The following is a 21,789-nucleotide window of genomic DNA, read 5'->3' on the forward strand; positions in this document are numbered from 1 at the left end:
ATGGGATACTTTGAATCAAGTCTTTGCCGATTCTGGTTTGGTACGAAGAGTCAGTCTTATCCAGAGGTTCTGTTCTGCAAAACTCAATAATTTTGCGTCCGTGGATGGGTATGTAAATGATATATTGACGAGTGCACATAAGCTTAGAAGTGCTGGCTTGAAATTGGATGAAGAATGGGTTGGTTCAATGATGCTGGCTGGTCTTCCTGAGGAATATAAACCAATGATAATGGGCATTCAAAGTTCTGGAATGAAAATCACAGGAGATTCTATTAAGCTAAAACTTTTACAGGACGTGCGCATCCAAAATGATGAAAATTTAGCACTCAATAGTCGTCAGAAGCAAAAACCAAAGGGTCCAAAATGTTTTAATTGCCAAAAATTTGGACATATTGCTGCTAAGTGCCCAAACAAAAATACCACAAAGAAAAAGTCAAATGCAATGATTGGTTCCTTTTCGGTAAGTAGTGCCGGAAAAGAGAACTGGTATTTTGATTCTGGAGCATCGGCTCATATGTCGTCCAATGAGGCATTGTTTAATGGTAATATTGAACAAAAAGGAGCTGAGGTGACAGTTGCAAATAATTCCAAGATGATGGTAAAAGGAGTTGGAAATATAGATTTGCCTACAATTGCGAACAGGGAGTCTTTTGAGCTCAATGATGTACTGTTTGTTCCAGAATTATGTCTAAACCTTTTGTCAGTATCGAAAATAGTACAAAAGGGACACGAGGTTCGTTTCACTAATAATGGCTGTAAGGTTATCACCAAAGACAAGGAAGTTATTGCTACTGGAAATCATGTGGATGGTATGTTTCAATTAAAGACTTCGAATCATAAGGCTTTAGCAGGAAAGGTTCAAGAAAATCAAGTTCAGATGTGGCACAAGCGTTTTGGGCATGTGAATAATGACATTTTGAAGAAAATGGCTTTTGGAGCTGTTGATGGAATTTGCTTTGAACCTTGTAACTTCGAGTGTGTTACATGCTATAAAGGGAAATTTGCAAGATATCCTTTTTATGAAACAACCAATCGTACAACTGACCTCCTGGAGTTGGTTCACAGTGACGTCTGTGGTCCAATGGAATGTCCATCCTTTGCGGGGTCACAACACATGCTAATTTTTGTTGACGACTTTTCATCGAAAATTTTTGTTTATTTTTTAAAGAAGAAAAGTGAAGTCTCTTAGAAGTTTTTGGAGTTCAAAAATCAAGTTGAAAATGAGACTGGTAAAAGAATTAAAGCATTTAGAAGTGACAATGGATCTGAGTTCTGCAATGCTAAAATGAAAAGCATCATGGTGCAAAATGGGATTCAACATCAGACCACGGTGCCGTTCACACCGAAACAAAATGGTAAGTCAGAGAGAATGAATCGTTCCATCATTGAGAAAACCAGATGCCTTCTTATGGATTCAAAACTACCAAAAACTTTCTGGGCTGAGGCTGCAAATACTACAGTTTATTTAATAAACCGAACTCCATGTAAGCGTCAAAATTTCCTTAGTCCTTATGAAACATGGTATGGGAGAAAACCAAATTTGAAGAATTTGAAAGTGTTTGGATGCAAGGCCGTTGTTCAAGTCCCAAAGCAGAAACGCAAAAAGTTGGATCCAAAAGGCAAAGAAGTGATTTTCGTTGGCTATTCACAACATCCGAATTCGTATAGGTTTTTTGATCCTAAAACTGGAAATGTTTCATTGAGCAGGGATGCGAAATTTCTGGAATCTGAATTCTTAGATGACCCAAAGAGGGAAAGTGATATTATATTTTACAAATTAGATTTCGGATGCGATTCAGTGGGGGAAGAAGATCCTAACATTCAGGAAGCGGATGGTCAAGAGAATGAGGACATTTCTGATCAAATTTCTGAAGATGAGTTTGAGGAATGTGTGGATAACCGTTCATCTGATGACAGTAGAACCGCATCTCCGAAATTAAGAAGATCATCTAGGACTATGAAGCCTAATCCAAAGTATGCGCAAGTAAGTCTCATAGAATGTTCTGAGGAACCCAAAAATATGAGAGAAGCTTTAAAATGTGTTGATAGAGAACATTGGAAAAAGGCTATATCAGACGAACTAAATGCACTTGTTGAAAATGGAACCTGGGAAATTGTTGATTTACCACCAGGAAGGAATGCAATTGATAGCAAATGGACGTTCAAAATAAAACGAAATTCTAACGGTGAAATCGAGCGTTACAAAGCCAGACTTGTGGCAAAAGGATATTCACAAAAGGAAGGAATTGATTATAGCGAAACGTTCTCACCAGTTGTGAGATATTCATCCATTCGACTTCTTCTCAGCCTGGCCGTTCGTCATGACTTGGACATAGATCAAATGGATGTTGTGACAGCGTTTCTTCAGAGTGAACTAAAAGAAGAAATTTACATGAAAATCCCAGAAGGTTGCAAATCGGACACACGTAAGGTATATCGCTTAAAGAAATCCATATATGGTTTAAAACAGGCGAGTAGAGTTTGGAATAGAAAGTTAGATGAAACTCTGAAGAAAATTGGTCTCACACAATCCAAAACAGAGCCATGCATCTATTTCAAAACTCAAAACGGAGAGAAAACGTACGTGGCAATTTACGTCGATGACATTTTGATATTTTCAAATAATCAAAGAAGTAAAGAGTACATAAAAGAAAGACTCTCAAAATGTTTTAAGATGAAGGACTTAAGTCCAGCCCACTATATTTTAGGAATGAAATTAACACGGGATCGTGAGAATGGAAAGCTATGGTTGAATCAGAAATCATACATTGAAGATATGCTGAAAAAGTTCAACATGGATCAATGCAACCCAATTTCGACTCCAATTGACATGAACCAGAAAATTACCAAGAATATGTGTCCTACCACAGAAGATGAAATAAACGAAATGAAAACCATACCGTATCAAGAAGCAGTCGGAAGCATAATGTATGCAGCGCAGGTGACAATGCCAGATATTGCATATGCAGTAGGGGTGCTTTCACGATTTAATAAAAATTATGGTAAAGCACACTGGCAAGCTGTAAAAAGAAATTTCCGATACCTTAAGGCGACAAGTCATTATGCACTGCAATTCAGTAAATAAGAGTGCTATTTGTTTATCACATAATAATACATTTCATGCTCGCTCAAAGCACATCGACATTCGTCATCACTTCGTTAGAGAATTAATTGAAGAAGACCAAATTAAGATTGCTTACATTCAAACTAGAGATATGGTGGCAGACATACTGACGAAAGGATTGCCGGCTCCCAAACATATCCATTGTTGCAATTTACTTGGCTTTAAAGACCAATCTAATGGGGGTGTTGGAAATGAAGATTGTACTTTAAATAAATAAACTTTGTTATAATGTATGGTAGTATGCTATGAAATATTAGTTATGAAAACTACCCTTTGTATGTACATATATTGAAAAATAAAATTTTTCATTCGTTTGCTTGTTTTTGAATATAAAACACGTCTTTTAACAAATGTAGACAATATTTTTATTATACCCACCACCGAAGGATGGGGGCATATTCATTTTGTCATTCCGTTTGTAACACATCGATATATACATTTTCGACCCTATAAAGTATATATATTCTTGATCTTGGGCCGTCCGTCTGTCTGTTGAAATCACGCTACAATCTTTAAAAATAGATATATTGAGCTGAAACTTTGCACTGATTCTTTTTTTGTCAATAAGCAGGTTAAGTTCGAAGACGGGCTATATCGGACTATATCTTGATATAGCCCTCATATAGACCTATCGGCCGATTTAGGGTCTCAGGCCCATAAGCCAGATTTATTATCCGATTTTGCTGAAATTTGGGACTGTGAGTTGAGTTAGGCCCTTCGACATCCTTCGTCAATTTGGCTCAGATCGGTTCAGATTTGGATATAGCTGCCATATAAACCGATCCTCCGATTGAGGGTTTCAGGCCTATAAAAGCCACATTTTTTATCCGATTTTGTTGAAATTTGGGACAGTGAGTTGTGTTAGGCCCTTCGACATCCTTCGTCAATTTGGCCCAGATCGGTGTAGATTTGGATATAGCTGCCATATATACCGATCCTCCGATTGGGGGTCTTAGGCCCATAAAAGCCACATTTATTATCCGATTTAGCTGAAATTTGGGACAGTGAGTTGTCTTAGACTCTTCGACATCTTTCTTTATTTTGGTCCCAATTGGTCCATATTTGGATATAGCTGCCATGTACATCGATATCTTTAAAGTCTTGGCCCCATAAAAGGCGCATTTATAATCCGATGTCACTGAAATTTGACACCGTGATTTATGTTAGGCTTTTGGACATCTATGTCGTATATGGCTCAGATCGGTTTATTTTTTGATATAGCTACTAAAAAGGCCAATATTTTGTCAAACACAATTGAACAACTACTTGTACTTATTATTAGTATTTGGTCCAAATCGGAACATATTTCGATATAACTGCTATGGGACATAAGGTATGGATTTTTCACAGGATTTTGATGAAAGGTGGTTTACATATATACCCGAGGTGGTGAGTAGCCAAAGTTCGGCCCGGCCGAACTTAACGCCTTTTTACTTGTTGGTATTGAAATATGTCCAAACCTCAAACTTTACGAGAACGGAACTTAACATTTTGTTTTTAATGAATTCTACTTTTCGGTTATGGTCTACAGACGTTCGGTAATCGTTTAATATTTCTTCATATGGCAAAAAAAACGGCTTACACATTTTCTACATTAACGGTGTGTTTACGAGAGCATAACTAGACCTTTATTAAATTAGTAAAAAAAATGATTTGGATTTATTTGAAAAATTGTTGGTTGGTAGACTGTTTCTGGATCTGCCCAGATGTGTTCCAAATTTCAGTCAAGACTTCCAGATCACTTTCAAACAATGGTATAATTGTGACTAAACTCTAAATTGCTTAAAACTATTGGGTTGCCCAAAAAGTAATTGCGGATTTTTTAAAAGAAAGTACATGCATTTTTAATAAAACTTAGAATGAACTTTAATCAAATATACTTTTTTTACACTTTTTTTCTAAAGCAAGTAACAGCTGATAACTGACAGAAGAAAGAATGCAATTACAGAGTCACAAGCTGTGAAAAAATTTGTCAACGCCGACTATATGAAAAATCCGTAATTACTTTTTGATATGTCGTTCATGTGACGGCAAAAACGATGTAGGTAAGTGTGTCACTGAATGATCGGACGAAGGAGTAAAGCATATGCAATAGTCATACTTCAATCTACGCTACGCTATGATTTATTAAATTGAAACCTTATCCTTTAAAATTTCCTTTTTTTGGCGATATAATTTGGCAAATTTGATGTTTCTGACTGTAGGTGGCAGAACATCAAATTGACATTTAAATTCATCAACTTTAATTTTTTACACTTGTTTGTGATATAGCTTCTGGTCCTTGCTTACAATATAAGCAAAATCCCGAAGTTATGGGCAAGGGTCTTTGGATTTTTGACTTCAGTGCGGTGTGCCTCAATGGAGAATATTTTTTTATTCTAAAACTTTTTGCGTTCTAGAGCATTTTAAAGATTAGTTTCTAGACGGACTGAATCATTTTTACAATAGAAAGCCGTACTATAGCAAACAATCGAATGAGTTTTATGTAACGCCAAATTTAATTTTGCACCGATGTTTTATTTCGAACTGTTTTTACATATGATGATAAAATGTCGATGTTGTTAACTATCCTGATTTAATTAAATTTTTTGTTTGACATTAGTTGAAGATTTTTTTGAATAATATTATAATGTTGGAGTTAAGGACTGCAAATAATAGGATCGGAACGTTGGTACATATATTACATGTTGTCACAGGCAACGATCATTGGTGGCGCTCTTTGGGAATGGCGTACACCAAATGAGTATTGAGGTGCGCTCTTTCCAGGTTTATAGTTGATGCGATCGTAGGCGTTCGCCGCGGGTCCGAATAACTTGGTGTGGAACATTGTTCGAGGACCTAGCGTATATTCTGGAGCTCTAGGCAAGTAGGTTCTCAAATGAGCAGGGCTATAATTTGCTGGCCCGGGTGACATACTTTTACTTTTAAGGCTAGTGCGCATGCCGCTGGATTGAATAGAGAGAATAGGTGTTGTCGTTGAATGTAGCACAGATTTGCAATTATTATTTTCCGCAGGTGAATACTTACATGCTAAAGGCTGGAGCTGCAGGTTTTGCGAAACGGTCTCTTATTCCATAAGCGTTGGGCCCAGGACATATACTCCTGCTTGATATAGTCGTTCTTCGACCGATGGAATATGATGGTGGACTATTTGAACTTATATACCTGGATTTGTCGAGATCGTAGCTCGCAGGGCCCGGGCCAATGATTATACCCTTTATTAACGTTCTTGGTGCAAGACTAAAGGCACATGGCTTATGCGGTCCATAACGTGTTAGTGCAGAAACATTGTAACTAGGGCCGGGTACCACATTCTTATTTGTCATTTTTGTTCGTGCGCCAAATGAATATTGGGGCATGCGTAATTTTCTTTGGTCGTGGTTTTCATAGCCAATAGTGGAAGGTAAAGAATAAATTGGACCGGGACCTTAGGGAAATTATTCAACTAATTTGAATTTTTTATCAACTGATTTAGCTATACCTGCGAAAGCCATGACACTTTTTTATTGCACAAAGTCCGAAACTGATTTTGAACAGTCCAGAAAAATAAGACAGAATCGAATAAGATGAATTTGGAATATGTACTAAGAAATTATAATTAGATATTTGTTTTTTTTTTTTCGAAATGACACAAGAAACAGCCTTCTTGTTAGAAAGAAAAAATTTAATGTGGCAAAGTACACTCTGAAAATGTTGAACCCCAGCACTAGTTAAAATGAACTAAATTTGGGAAATATTGAACTTCCTATGGCGCTTAAGAATAATATGCTCGTTGCTAGTTCACCAATTTCTTTATAGCTACGAAATTGTTAATACATAGTATTTGTCCACGAACTAAAGAGCATTGAAAATGAAAGATAAAATCATTGAAGAAAAATCGCTTTTTCGCAACACTTTCGAACAACTGGACATATCTAAATCACTCAACCCATTAATTTCCGCCTATCTTCCATCCCCACGCTATTTTGTGAAGAATATAAATTTAATATGAAACACTGCAATTATAAATTAAATAAAACTTTACCATTTGTCCCAGCCGAGCATTGAACTAAGAACCACGGAAACTTGATATTGAAAAGCAAACACAATACACACTCCACTCGACGATGATATAATGACACTCCATGGAAAATGCCGCGAAATCCGCACTTGGGTACCGGAAGCTTCCCCCAAGACACGCATGGTACGAAGAGTTTCGAGATGCTACTGAAGCCAAGAATGCGGCATATATAGCAATCTGCATTCAGTAGCAACGCGGAGAAATGTTATCGATTATCGGGAGAAAAGGAGAGAGGAGAAACGTCTATTCCGCAGAAAGAAAAAGGAAATGGAAAAACGTGAGTGTGAGCGAATTGAGATGTACAGGAGTCAGAATGAAGTCCTGAAATTTTACCAAAGAATTAAACAAATCGATGGCTTTGGGACAAGCACATCCTCCTGCAGAGAGAAAGAAGAAAATCTGGTAACTGACACAGATAGCATGCTGAGGGTATAGAAGGAAAATTTTACCCAACTGCTAGTGTCCAACTATGTCGGCGAAGAGGATACCGCAGTACCAATCGATGATGATGGTATGGAATGTTTACCTCCTAGTCAGAATGAGGTCCAAGTTGAAGTGACCCGACTGATGAATAACAAGTCTGCAGGAGCCGACGGGTTACCCGGGTCAGCTTATCTGCGCAATTTGGCTAGAAGCACGCATACCCGATGATTGGGACCTCAGCATACTATGTCCCGTACACAAGAAAGGAGAGAAGACGAAATGTGCCAACTACAGAGGAATAAGTCTCCTCCCCATCGCATACAAGATACTCTCGATCGTACTGTGTGAAAGATTAAAACCTAAAGTCAATGAGATAATTGGGCCCTATCAATGCCGCTTTAGACCTGGTAAATCAATCCTGAACCAGATATTCACACTGCGCCAAATCCTAGAAAAGACCCGAGAAGGACAAATCAACACCTACCATTACTTTGTTGACTATAAAGCCGCTTTCGATACCCCTTTGCGTTCAAAGGTATTTCAAGCCATGTCTGAGTTTGGTATCCCTGCAAAATTAATAAGTCTCTGCAGGATGAAACTTTCTGATACGCGTTCCTCAGAAGGAGTAAGAAAGAATCTCTCCGTACCATTTAATACCAAACGAGGTTTCACACAAGCAGATAGCCTATCTTGTGATCTCTTTAATATCCTGCTGGAGAAGATTATACGAGATGCAGATGTAAATAGATATGGCACACTAATCACAAGAAAACACATGCTACTCGTCTATGTCGACAACATAGAAATAATAGGTCGGTCACCGGAAGTAGTAACTGCAGCCTTTGAAAGAATCGAAAGAGAGTCAGTGAAAATGGGTCTGGCAGTAAAGGCAGGAGATAAGACGAAATGGATGGTTTCAACTCCGAAATGGCCTAAAGATCAAGTGGTGGAAGACACCTCGAAACTTGGTGTCAGAGACTTTAGAATGAGCGCAGAAGATCGAGGCGCTTGGAACGCTATTCTACGTTCGGTTAGTGCAACAAATGTTCTGTCACAGCCAATTAATGTAAAGTAAAGTAAGCTTTACTCCTTTGAAAGTAAGCATGCTTTCGACAGACAGACGGACATGGCTTAATCTACTCTGAATATCAAGACGAAGAAGAATATATATACTTTGTTGGGTCTTAGATCAATCCCCATTATTTCGGTTGGTGATGGCGTAGTTGAATGTCGAAATATTTACTAAATGGTATTATGGTTGTCCAAGACGAAAATTCCTTTAAATTTTTGGTATCACATAAGTCGAATTCGACTGTCAAATAAAAAGGGCTAGAGCTAGAACTATGAAATTTTGCATGAATGTTGGTCTTGGGTCATAGGAGACATCTGGTGCCAAAGGATGAGTGTGAAAAGAAAAAAGGACAAATAGTACTGGTAACGGGATAAAACGTACGTTTAGTACCGCAATTAGTATCATTTTGTTCTTTCTTTACAGATGGAGCTAGAGGTCTGAAATTTGGCATGTGAGTAAAACTGGGAAATAAAAGATGTGTGGCTAAATGATCTATTCAAAATTCGAATATTTTAATAACAAAATTGGTACCATTTGGTACTTTGTTTACAGATCTAAAATTTGGCGTTTAAGTACAACGAGGAAATATCAGCCCTATTCTGAATAACAATTCCCTGGGAGTTTATTCCCTACTCCCTTTTCCCCTATTCTGAATAACATTGTATTGGGAGTTTATTCCCTAATCCCTTTTCCCTTATTCTAAACAAACTTCGAAGAAAGGAATTATCTCCCAGGGAAAAAGTAGCTATTCTGAATCGATATAAAAGGGAGAATGAGACGGTAAAACTTGGGAAAAATTCCCCCAAACAAATAAAAGGGAGCTAGGATAAAAAATTGTGAATTTTAATGTTTTTTTTTTGAAAATATGGTACCACTTCTTATTATTTACGAACAATTTAAAATGTATGAAAGTTATTTTTCACTTTTCATCAAAATCAACCACCAAGAAAAGCGGCCGACGCCGGGAAATGTCGATTAGATCATCAAGTTCTAGCTCCATAAAAGTAGGCCTTTAGATAAAATGGCGTATCCGGCAGACCAACACGGCATTTATGACGACGAAGGAGAAGTAAACCTCTATATTAGGATTCAGCCACCTTAACTCCTTTCGGCAAGGGAAAATGCCAACATGCAGGATAATGCCCGCATGCAATTAATCTGTCTATCAGACCACTCTGGAAGCATCTTATTTATCCAACGATTGTTGGATGAAGACGGGAAGTTGTCACAACACAGAAATATGGTGACAAGCTGTAGGCCATAATTATGCACTATTAAAATGAAAAACTTAAAACAAACTTAACAAAAGCAACACTAAACATGTTTGTAAACTTTTTTAGCAACCTTTATAACTTCTTTTTGCTTATTTTTCATTTTATGTCCTTTTTCCGAAAAATAATAGTCAAATGTTTGGCCAAAATCAAACAGCTGAAACAAAACAGCAGTTTTCGAAAATTCGAAATTCCCTCTCCCAAAAATGTCCTCTCCCCATTCAATCAGAATAAGAGGATTTTATTTGAGGATGAAAATAATTCTTTAGTTTATTTTCAGGGAGTTTTCATAATTGGGCTGTATATGATGGGTGACTAAATGGTTTATTCGAAATTCGTACATTTTGGTACCAAATGGGTACCAAATTAAATTAATTCCCTTAATTTCTTTATACAATAGATGGAGATAGAGGTCTGAAATTTGGGATGCAGGTACAACTAGGACCGTGATCTTTTTACAATTCGTACATTTTGGTACCAATATTGCTACCATTTGTTACTCTGTATGTCGATGGAGATAGAGGTCTGAAATTTAGCATGTAGGTACAAGTAGGCAAAATATGTTGATTGAATAAATAATGTCTTTAAAATTTGTACATTTTGGTACCATTTAGTTTTAGAGATCTGAAATTTGGCATGTATGTAAAACGAGGAAAAATGTGATGGGTGAATAAATGATCTATTCACAATTCATACATTTTGGTACCAAAATTGGTACCATATGGTACTTTCTTTACAGATGTAGTTAGAGGTCTGAAATTTTGCATGTCGGTACAACTTGGAAATATTTTATAAGTGACTAAATGGTCTATTAAAAATTCGTACATTTTGGTACCAAAATTGGTACCATTTTGTACTTTCTTTGCAGATGGCGCTAGAGGTCTGAAATTTGGTATGTATGTACAAGAAGGAAATGTATAATGGGAGACTAAATGATACATTCAAAATTCGTACATTATGGTACAAAAAGTTGCAAATAATACGAAATAGCATATCTTCGCCTACAGGAACAGCAAGAATTAAGCAATTTGACGAACATTATCGCAGTCTTGACCAAAACACGGCATGTGAAAGAAAACTTACTAATTTGTTCCTTGAAAGTATTAGGCGACTAGAAGATATTCCCCCTTATTCCCGTTGGCGATGGCGTAGTCGAATTTCGAAATGTTTACAAAGTGGTATTATGGTTGTCGAAGACGAAAATTCTTTTACATTTTTGGTATCACGTAAGTCGAATTCGACTGTAAAATTTGAGGAATACGATCGATATATAAGCTAATTGCATTCTAAAATACATCACGTCTATTTGTCGCAACAGTATGGAACCTACTTTTATATTACTTTTTTTATTTACCACAATATTTTTCTATCATCAAACTGTCGATGGCGAATAAGTTACAGAACACCACGAAATGTGAAATTCGCCTTCGACTAACACTGCTGTCGATTTTCGCCTTCAACAACGGGAGTAAGGGTGATTTTTTATTCGTACATTTAGGTACTCAAACGTACAAAATAGTACATTGTTTACGGAGTGAGATAAAGCTCTCAAAAATGAGAAACAGGGACACCGTAGGTGACTTAATGACTTTTCCGATATATTGTTATTCTTGATACTATTTGGCATTTTATTTACGGAAGGAGACAGATTCCTGAAATTTTATATGCAGTTATTATAAAACTTCATAACATTATAAACTGATCGACTACCTTTGTTTTCGGAAGATCTACACTATAAAGGTATAAAAAGTATGTTCGTTATTACTGAACACTTTAAAGTGATCGGGATGGTTCAACTGTAGGAACTAGAAGGCATCTTCCTTCTTCTATTCCTGTGATATGGACGAAATTGTTGAAGTGAGGCTGATGCCTTGGTTAGGTAAGATAGGTAAGAGTGCAGCCTATTTTCTAAACAGAGTCCCATGGAGAATATTAGCCCGTTGTGATACCACAATAGAACGAATACCAGGCCTCTAGTGAGAATCGAACCCACGACCCCGCACAGGTAATCCGAACATGTTACCAATTCGGCTATTGGGTCGACCAGTCTGATGGCATATTGCCACTTAAACCTAACCTAACCTACCACTGAACTAAAACATAAAAAAGCGCAGCACTCGAAGACATGCTCTTCGAAGGCATATTCGTGGAAAAATTTGCAATTTAATTTTTGATTTATGTATATTAACACTTCCAATATTCATGATATACTTAGCTGTCACACAAACCGACCCCTTCTCTGGATGCATCGTAAACAGATCCACTATAGTGGCCTCCCGACAATTGCTGTGGAGTCGAGCAATTCTGACTCGACTCCGACTCCAGGCAAATTGCTCGACTCCCGCTCCGGGGTCGACTCCAGACACTCGAAAATGTTATATTTTATGCTTACCACTAAAGAATGGGGGTGATACCCAACCTATGGTAACATGGGTATCAAATGAAAGGTATTAGCGAATAGATTACGAATGTGTAAAAACAAAAAATAAAAATTGGACCTGGAAATGACCTATTTTTGAGTTGAGTCCCTTTAACCCTAGACAATATGGGTACCAGCTCATTTTTATCCAAAATTTAGGATGAAGAGGAGGATGTTGATGAGTATGAAGACATCACATCGTGGGTGTAAAGGGAGTGCACACTAAATATACTCCTGAGAGCATTTAAATGTGATTGCCACATCCACGCCGCAATTCCTGGGTAGCGCCAATGAACAAAGGATCGTTTGTAATACCTTGAAATATTTATAATAAACTAGCTGAGCGCGGCCCGCTCTGCTCTGCTGCGCCCGATAATGCTACGTTGGAGAAAAGTAGTCTTCATTTGGATATTTCTGCCTAATTTCAGTTGAAAATGTATTCCAATTTTCCTGTGGAATTTTCTACTCTCAAATACCTCCTATTTGAACCCCAATAAGTAAAAAGTCTTGTTTAAGGGTGTGGTGGATCCCCAGAGACTTTGTCTCAAAAGTGGAAGTCAATTTCGTGCTTTAATCCCAAAGACCTTTCATTTAAGATTCATACTGCCATGGTCGGTAAATATGTCCGCTTTGAGGGGTTTTTTGGGGGTCGGGTGACCCACGAAACACTTAGTCCCTCAATTGGATTCGCTTTCTACTCTCATATACCTTTAATTTTATACCCATATTGTAGTGATCGACCTATAAATCTGTTTGGCGGGTTTTGGGGGTGGGCGGCCGTCCTAGGCACTCCACCTCAGATTCTGATAACAAAATTTTGATTTTAGGTTAATGGAAGTGTGCCAACAAAATTTCGATTAAATCGCCCTACCCATCTCCGAGATTTGGTTTTTTTTTAAGTTTTTGTTAAGGCCCGTCTTAGAGTGGGAAAGTTAAAAACTTATACCGCAAACAACCGCAACGAAGTTATAACGAAGATAAATGCTGTATGATCAATTTTGACAACTCCGACCTCTTTCTGTTCATGTTGGCTTCTCGAAATAAGCGCCATTTACTGGCTGTTTTCAATTGGATCAACTAAATCCATCCCCCATTGTTTTAATTGGTCAAATAATTAATAATAATAGCCTAAACTATTTGATTATTAGAACTTACATTTGCAAGAATATGAAATAAGAGAAAATAGGTCCAAATAAACCATTAAAGTTATTCGTAGCTTAATTGCCTAGTTGCAGCTTTAAACTTTCGGGCTTTAAATTGTCTTTTAACTGTAAATCGAGCGTTGAATAAATATGAAAGTTTTATCTAAATTTTACCCCATTTCGATGAAATTAGGCAAAGATATGCAGATAAGTAAAAATACCAAATACAGTGAAGATCGGTCGAAAATTGTAGCCGATTTTGACAAAATCTATGTAGTATACCTAATGGAAATCGTAGATGAAAAAGTCGTGCAAAATTTTTAAACTATTGGTTGGTAAATGCGCCTACTAAGGCTCCATCAATGAAAATCGGTTACTATATCTAAATGTCTCGAAGCCGTAAAGGTCATCTGTGTCAAATTTCAAGTAGGTTTTTTAAAAAAATCCCAATTCTGTACTTAATTTCTATTTTAAATGTCGGAGGCAGCCCTTCATTATAGGATTGTGTTATCTCCTCCATTGCTGTGTCTTACTGTCAAAGGGAACCCTTTACTAAAGAAAAAAGCCCTTTTCTCCAAGGATTACTCGTTTAAAACAGCGATGGGCACATAGACACCATATGCACATAAATATGCACGAGCAAAAAAAATTCTAGGAAAAAAAGTGCAGATGAGGGAGTGTGTCCGTCACTGCTTTAAAACATGAAAAATTCGCCACTGGCTTACATATGTATGTACGTTCGCATGCACAATGTCAACCAACGAAATAGCTGTAACAAGAATAGAACAATATGTGTACACAAAAACACTATATATATGCGTGTGCTACATCATTGATGGGCTCACTAATACATTTGCACATAATTTCCAAGCCCAAATATTTCAGTGACACCAGAGACTGGCCCCTGACTAACCATATGACCGTTGATTTTTTTTACGGGCATGCCATACCTGGAGTCCACCGTAGTGCAGAGGTTAGCATGGCCGCCTATGACGCTAAACGCCTGGGTTTGAGAACATCAGAAAAAAATTGTTCAGCGGTGATTATCCCCTCCTCATGCTGGCGACATTTGTGAGGTGCTATACCATGTACAAACTTCTCCCCAAAGAGGAGTTGGACTGCGGCACGCCGTTTGGACTCAACTATAAAAAGGGAGCTCCTTGGCCTTGAGCTAAAAACTTGAATGGGACAACACTTATTGATGTATGACAAGTTTGCCCCTGTTCCTTAATAGAAGATCCATGGGCAAATTGGCATTTGCATATCATACCTAGAAACCAATAATTTTGAACCTCTCATATCATCAGTTTAAACAATTAAAAACGCGTTAAGTTTGAAGCCGCCGAACGTTTAAAACGTTCCTTGAATGGCTTTTTCAAATATGTCAAGTTAGATCCACAGTTGCAAATAGACCGTACTTGTCATGACAATTAGAAGTCATAAAAACTACCACTTTAAAATTTCAACCAAATAATTCCGCCCTGAGAGGCTTAAGAAGTCCAATTGGGCGATTAATTTAAATAGGAGCTATATCAGGTTATATAGCTATTTAGACTATATTTGACATGGCTGTTGGAATCCATGGCAAAATCGGATGGTAACTGCGCCTTCTAGAGGATCTAGAAAATCAAATCTAAAGATCGCTTTATATGGCAGCTATATCAAGATGTGAACCGATTTAGACCATTCTTGTTCACGAATGTTGAGAGTCAAAACAGAACATCTCATGCAAAATTTCAGCCAAATCAGGTAAGAGTTGCATCCTCCAGAGACGCAAGATCCGAGATCGGTTTATTTGGCAGCTACATATATCAAAAGATGGACCGATATGGGCCATTAACACTAATAGGAAGTATTTGTGCAAAATTTCAAGCGTCTGGCTTCATTCCTTCGAAAGTTAGTGTTTTCGACAGACGGACGGGCGGACAGATGGAATATATTGTATATATATACTTTTTTGGGTCTCAGATCAATATTTCGATGTGTTACAAACAGAATGACGAAATTATTATACCCCTATCCTACGGCGGAGGGTATAAAAACTGGCAATTTCACTGATTTGAAAAATCTGTAATTTTGCCGATCATTTCTCCGGTTTAAAAAATCCATAACTTCAACGGTTTGGAGATATTGTTAACATTAAAAAAAAACAACAACAAAAAACTTAAGGTAAATATTAAAGTAAAGTAAAAATTAAGTTTTTCATTATACAAAAGTACAAAATAATTGACACGTACAATGTACGTACCGGATTGACCCGATGAAGTCCTTCATCGGCAAGGGCTGCCGCCTCAGTGTACAACACACAGCTACAACAACAAAACAATTAAATTTAAAACTAAAAACTCTTACTTCATTTTAAAAAATAGTTTTTTTTTAATAAATCTAATTTCTAAGCTGTTGCTTTGGCTTTCCTTTATTTATCAACGGTGGAATTGCTTTTGAAAAAAAGTAAAAAAAGTAATAAAACTTTGGCATCATTTGGCACGCTTAAGGTGCCGTCACACTACATGTTCTTGTTTTACTTGTCTGACATGTCAAATTTTGCTATTGTTAAAATTGCACACATAGTGTGATACGAATAAAAATAACACATAAAAATCACTTTTCAAAATTGCACTGTTATTTTTTCGATTAGAGCGGTGCTCTATTCCTTCTGATAAAGAAATCTGCTGTTTTTATTTTAAGTTTCAGCAACCCCAAATTAATTTGTTTTCACAACTTTAACAATTTGCCGCCATAAACAAGTTCGGCCGGCCGAATCTTATATACCCTCCACCATGGATCGCATTTGTCGAGTTCTTTACCCGGCATCTCTTCTTAGGCAAAAAAGGATATAAGAAAAGATTTGCTCTGCTATTAGAGCGATATCAAGATATGATCCGGTTTGGACCACAATTAAATTATATGTTGGAGACCTGTGTAAAATGTCAGCCAATTCGAATGAGAATTGCGCCCTTTGGGGGCTCAAGAAGTAAAATGGAGAGATCGATTTATATGGGAGCTGCATCGGGCTATAGACTGATTCAGACCATAATAAACACGTATGTTGATGGTCATGAGAGAATCCGACGTACAAAATTTCAGGCAAATCGGATAATAATTGTGATCTCTAGAGAAGAATAGTAATTGCGACCTCTCAAGAAGTCAAGATCCCAGATCGGTTTATATGGCAGCTATATCAGGTTATGAACCGATTTGAACCATATTTGGCACAGTTGGATATCATAACAAAATACTACGTGCAAAAATTCATTCCAATCGGATAAGAATTGCGCTCTCTAGAGGCTCAAGAAGTCAAGACCCGAGATCGGTTTATATGGCAGCTATATCAGGTTATGAACCGATTTTAACCATACTTGGCACAGTTGTTGGATATCATAACAAAATATCACGTACAAAATTTCAGTCAAATCGGATAAGAATTGCGCCCTCTAGAGGCTCAAGAAGTCAAGACCCAAGATCGGTTTATATGACAGCTATATCAGGTTATGGACCGATTTGAGTCATACTTGGCACAGTTGTTGGATATAACAAAACATGTCGTGCAAATTTTCATTCCAATCCGATAAGAATTGCGCCTTCTAGAGGCTCAAGAAGTCGAGATCCAAGATCGGTTTATATGACAGCTATATCAAAACATGAACCGATATGGCCCATTTGCAATACCAACCGACCTACATTAATAAGAAGTATTTGTGCAAAATTTCAAGCGGCTAGTGTGATAGCAAAAACGGTGAATCGTATGAAAATTGGCAATTTTGACACACATAATGAAATACAAATTTTGCCCAGGAACATTCCACTAAGGAACAGGGGCAAACTTCTCACATATCAATGAGTGTAGTCCGATGCAAGTTTTAAACTCAATGATAAGGGGCCTCCTTTTTATAGCCGAGTCCGAACGGCGTGCCGCAGTGCGACACCTCTTTCAAGGGAAGTTTTACATGGCATAGTACCTCAAAAATGTTGACAGCATTAGGAGGGGAAAACCAACACTGACATTTTTTTTTTTATGGTCTCGCCAGGATTCGAACCCAGGCGTTCAGCGTCATAGGCGGACACGCTTGCACATGCATGCATGAAATACCAATGATACATAAAATGTGGCATGTCATAAGACAATAACATGTAGTGTGATAGAGCCTTTACCTGTTTGCATGCCACTTTTGTTTAAAATTAGAACACGGACTGAACAGACAACTGAAATCGAAGCAAAAAAAACCTCAACTTCTCTGCACAAAAGTAACGGTTTAAGTTGTTGTGGTCGTTTGTTGGTTTGTAGTACGAGCGTGTACAACAAAAATAGCACCAAAAACAGAGGTGCACAAAATACAATTGGGATTATTCTCTCCGTGAATAAACACTAATTTATTTGTCAGAACGAGTAAATGTAATAATAACAAAATTAAGTAACTTTTACCTTCTTGTCTAGCGTTAAATCAGAATGAAACATTGTATTTAAATTGAAAATAGAATCAGTAAGGAAAGGCGAAAGTCGAGCGGAGCCGACTATATAATACCCTACACCACCTGGTGTACGTAGTACATTTTATATGTAGAACGTATCTCGAAATCTAGTCAGACTTTAATTTGGATACCTATTAAAATATCAAATATAACCTTGTAAGATTTTCCTACGATAGGACAACAAATTCGGATTTCAACATCCTTAAAAGGTCATATTGGATAAAAGATTATATAGAAGTTATTTCGAAACCTGTGCCAATTTTGCAGACATTTACTGGGACGTCAAACAGAATATCTCACACCCTATTTTGTAGAGGTGTGACCAAAATTGTGCCTTTTACTGCCTTAAAAGTCCATATCGGATAAAATATATACATTGGAGCTATATCTAAATCAGGACCGATTTTAATGAAATTTTGAAATTGGAACGTCAAATAAAACGTCTCATGCAAAATCGGACCAAAAAGTCTATTTCGGATGAAAGATATATCGGGACCGATATCTAAATCTAAACCAAATTTTATGAAATTTTGCACACGTATTAAGACGTCAAATAAAACATCTCGTACTACATCTTTCTTGTTAAGATTGGACTAAAATAGCTTCTAGGCTTCTAAAGCCTTAAAAGACCATATCGGACAAAAGATTAATCTAGACCGATTTATATGAAATTTTGCACACGCATTAGGACTATAAATAAAACAACTCACGCTTACTACAGCCTTTAAAGTCCAAATCGGATGAAAGATATATATGGGAGGTATATCTGAATCTGAACCGATTTTTATAAAATTTTGCCCGTGCCAAATTTGGTAAAGATCGGACCAAAATTGTGGCTGCTACAGACTTAAAATTTCATTTCGGATGAAAGATACATATGGGAACTATATCTAAATTTTTACCGATTTTTATGAAATTTTGCAGTCGTATTAAAAGTTCAAAGAAAACACTTCGTGCAAAATTTTGTAAAGATCCGATCAAAATTGTGGCTACTATAGCCATAAAATTCCATATCGGATGAAAGTTATAAATGGGAGCTATATCTAAATCTGCACCGATTTTGGGGAAATTGAATAAAACATCCCATGCCAAATTTTGTAAAGATCGGACCAAAATTGTGGCTTCTACATCCTTAAAAGGCCATGGGAACTACATGGGAACTATATGGGAACTACAATATATCTAAATTTGAACCGATTTTTATGAAATTTTGAAACTACAAAGGAAACACTTCCTGCAAAATTTGGTAAAGATCGGACAAAAATTGTGGATTCTACAGCCTTAAAGCTCAATATCGGATGAAAGATATATATGGGAGCTATATCTAAATCTAAATTGATTTGCATGAAATTACACATATGTAGACGCCAAATAAAACACTTTGTGTCAAATTTGGTAAAGATTGGACCAAAATTGTGTCTTCACAGCCTTAAAATTCCATATCGGATGAAAGATATGTATGGGAGCTTCATCTAAATCTGGACCGCTTTTTATGAAATGTTGTTCACGTATAGAGACATCAAAAAAAAAAAAACACCTCGGACTAAATTTTGTAAAGATCGGACCAAAATTGTGGATATCGGATGAGAGTTATAAATGGGAGCTATGTCTAAATCTGAGTCGATTTTTTTCAAAATCAAAAGCGTTCGTCCTTGGGCCTAAGAAGTGACACATGCAAATTTTCATGATAATCGGAGTATAAATGCGCCCTGTACATTGATCACAAGAATACATTGAAAGACAGACGGACATAGCTAAATCGAATCAGGAAGGGATTCTAAGCCGATCGATATACTTTACAAAAACTTAGCGTTACAAACAAATACACAAGCTTATAATACCATGTACCACAGTGCTGGTGTAGGGTATAAAAATGATGGGTTTACCCATGGGTGTGCTCATTTGTAACTGTCTCTACAACGGCTGAAGCCAAAAGACTAAGGATATGTGTGAATTGTGAATTTTGTACACCCCTGACCAAAAACAACGAATGCGCACTTATAAAAACAACAAACTATTCCCAACATAGGGATTTTTAAACCGGTGTTTTCACGGGTTTGTTCTTGGCAAAGAAAGATACGCCAAAGCAGTCACGCAATGGACTACAGTGACTGGTGATATGGCCGATTATTTGTGCTAATAGGGGTGAATTCACCCCAAACATCGTGCAGGGATGGACTTGTTAATGTGAACGTACACAATTATGCGCAATGGTGTGTGTACTTGCCCATCGCTGATGTACATATATGTATGTGTGTACATATGTATATACCGACATATCCTTGCAACTTGGGGCAAAATAATACAACATTAATATCACTTTTTTCCATTTACACGACGTGATGTTCTTGGTCGTATCGTCTACCACCCGCCCATTGTGGCAACAAACAAAGCCGTATAAAACCAAGCATCGACGTATTGATACTTTTCAATAGAACCTCAGGCATCGTGGCGGCAACACCTGTTGAACGCGCTCTTCGGGCTAAGTAAATGGTTGGTAGTAGTGAGGTGGTGTCATAGTGCGCGACTAGATCCCAGTGACCCCGTCATCCACAAAATCGCAATTTTCTCACCCGGTTAGTGGTTTTTAAATCATCAGCTTGGTATAAAGGCGCCAACAAAGCCCTCACTTAAAGTGTGTGTTTGTGTGCCTGCCCGCCCGCGTGTTTGGGATTTGGGACAACAAGCATATTTTTAGTCTGCTTTAACGAGTGGTTGTGTACAAGTGATGTATCTCGACAGGATGAGAAAAGTTGTGTGAATATTTGTGTAGACAAAACACTTGCACTCCACACAATGCGGTGGTATATGTAACATATGTCATTAAATTTCATCATTCAATCAAAGAAAGTTTAAAGTAACATTAGGCATAAAGTGCAGAGATTTATCAAACGCCTCTGGCCGTGAACAACTTAAAATTGTTACAAAAATATGACCGAACACCAGGAGCAAAAACAGCTTGGAGATGTATCCAGCAAATTGGATTCAAACGAATCCCAACAAAATCACGCTTCAATTCTTAACCAGACCTTCAACCAACGACGTACATCCAGCCCCAATTATGGCACCACCAGCAGGGGCATGATTGCCCTGATTGTCTATTTGGCTCTATTGCTGGACAACATCCTGCTGACAGTAATTGGTAAATTTAATTATACAAATCCTTTTCAGAGATAATTTTCCATCACCACTCAATGGACACTGTGTCGTTAAAGTAGAAATTTAAAAATTTGTTCGATTTCGAGGCATCAAACAAGAGCCAGATGCATTCAAAAATTACTTTAATTGAGACCCTAAACCTGGTTTTAAAAAATCTGAAGTTATGAAAAATTAATTGAGAAATAAATTGTCAGTAGTGTATGAGCAAACTCAGTTGTAAACATAAAAGTATAACATGGGCAATTTTTCATATGCAAAAACTCTTTAAAAGTGGAAGTCAAAATTTTAATAATTCAGCGCAACATTTCGTCCGTCCGGGCCGGATCCCTCTCGAAATTAATTTTTTAAAGACAAAATTGCATTAAAATGTTTCCTAAAGACAAAACTTCAATAAAAAAATTTTCTAAAAACTACATTTTAATGATTTGTATACCCACCACCATAGGATAGGGGGTATATTCATTTAGTCATTCCGTTTGCAACGCATCGGAATACAAAATTTCGTATATATATATATTTCGGAACGTCTCAAATTTCTATTTAACAATGTCCGTGTGTCTGTCCGTCCGTCTATTGTAATCACTCTACAGCCTTCAAAAATTGAGATATTGAGCTGAAATTTGACGCTCAATATCTCTTTTTGTTGCAC

The 21,789-nt window shown here is 37.1% G+C and overlaps 2 protein-coding genes across 2 annotated transcripts in view; one reads left to right on the top strand and one right to left on the bottom strand.

The window, feature by feature from the left end:
• Positions 1 to 5,620: 5,620 nt before the first annotated feature.
• Positions 5,621 to 6,741, bottom strand: LOC106085573 (outer dense fiber protein 3-B). Its single transcript, XM_013249880.2, has 3 exons — positions 6,606 to 6,741; positions 6,152 to 6,551; positions 5,621 to 6,069 (listed from the first exon to the last, which is right to left on the bottom strand). Exons 1-3 carry the CDS (start codon positions 6,616 to 6,618, stop codon positions 5,805 to 5,807), a joined length of 678 nt encoding a protein of 225 aa, XP_013105334.1. The 5' UTR covers positions 6,619 to 6,741; the 3' UTR covers positions 5,621 to 5,804.
• A 13,686-nt stretch (positions 6,742 to 20,427) lies between these two features.
• Positions 20,428 to 21,789, top strand: part of LOC106085571 (synaptic vesicular amine transporter) — a 49,689-nt gene continuing 48,327 nt past the window's right edge. Inside the window, exon 1 of the mRNA XM_013249879.2 lies at positions 20,428 to 21,123. Within this exon, the coding sequence (XP_013105333.2) occupies positions 20,913 to 21,123 (211 nt within the window). The 5' untranslated portion in view covers positions 20,428 to 20,912. The remainder of the gene's footprint in view (positions 21,124 to 21,789) is intronic.

This window comes from Stomoxys calcitrans, chromosome 2 (assembly GCF_963082655.1).
Source record: "Stomoxys calcitrans chromosome 2, idStoCalc2.1, whole genome shotgun sequence".
Classification (NCBI taxonomy): Eukaryota; Metazoa; Arthropoda; class Insecta; order Diptera; family Muscidae; genus Stomoxys; species Stomoxys calcitrans.

Bases quoted from the DNA above. Each gene is read 5' to 3' on its own strand.
- LOC106085573 (XM_013249880.2), bottom strand. The intron at 6,070-6,151 runs GTAAGTATTCAC...TATTCAATCCAG, and splicing joins GCAGCTCCAGCCTTTAGCAT to CGGCATGCGCACTAGCCTTA.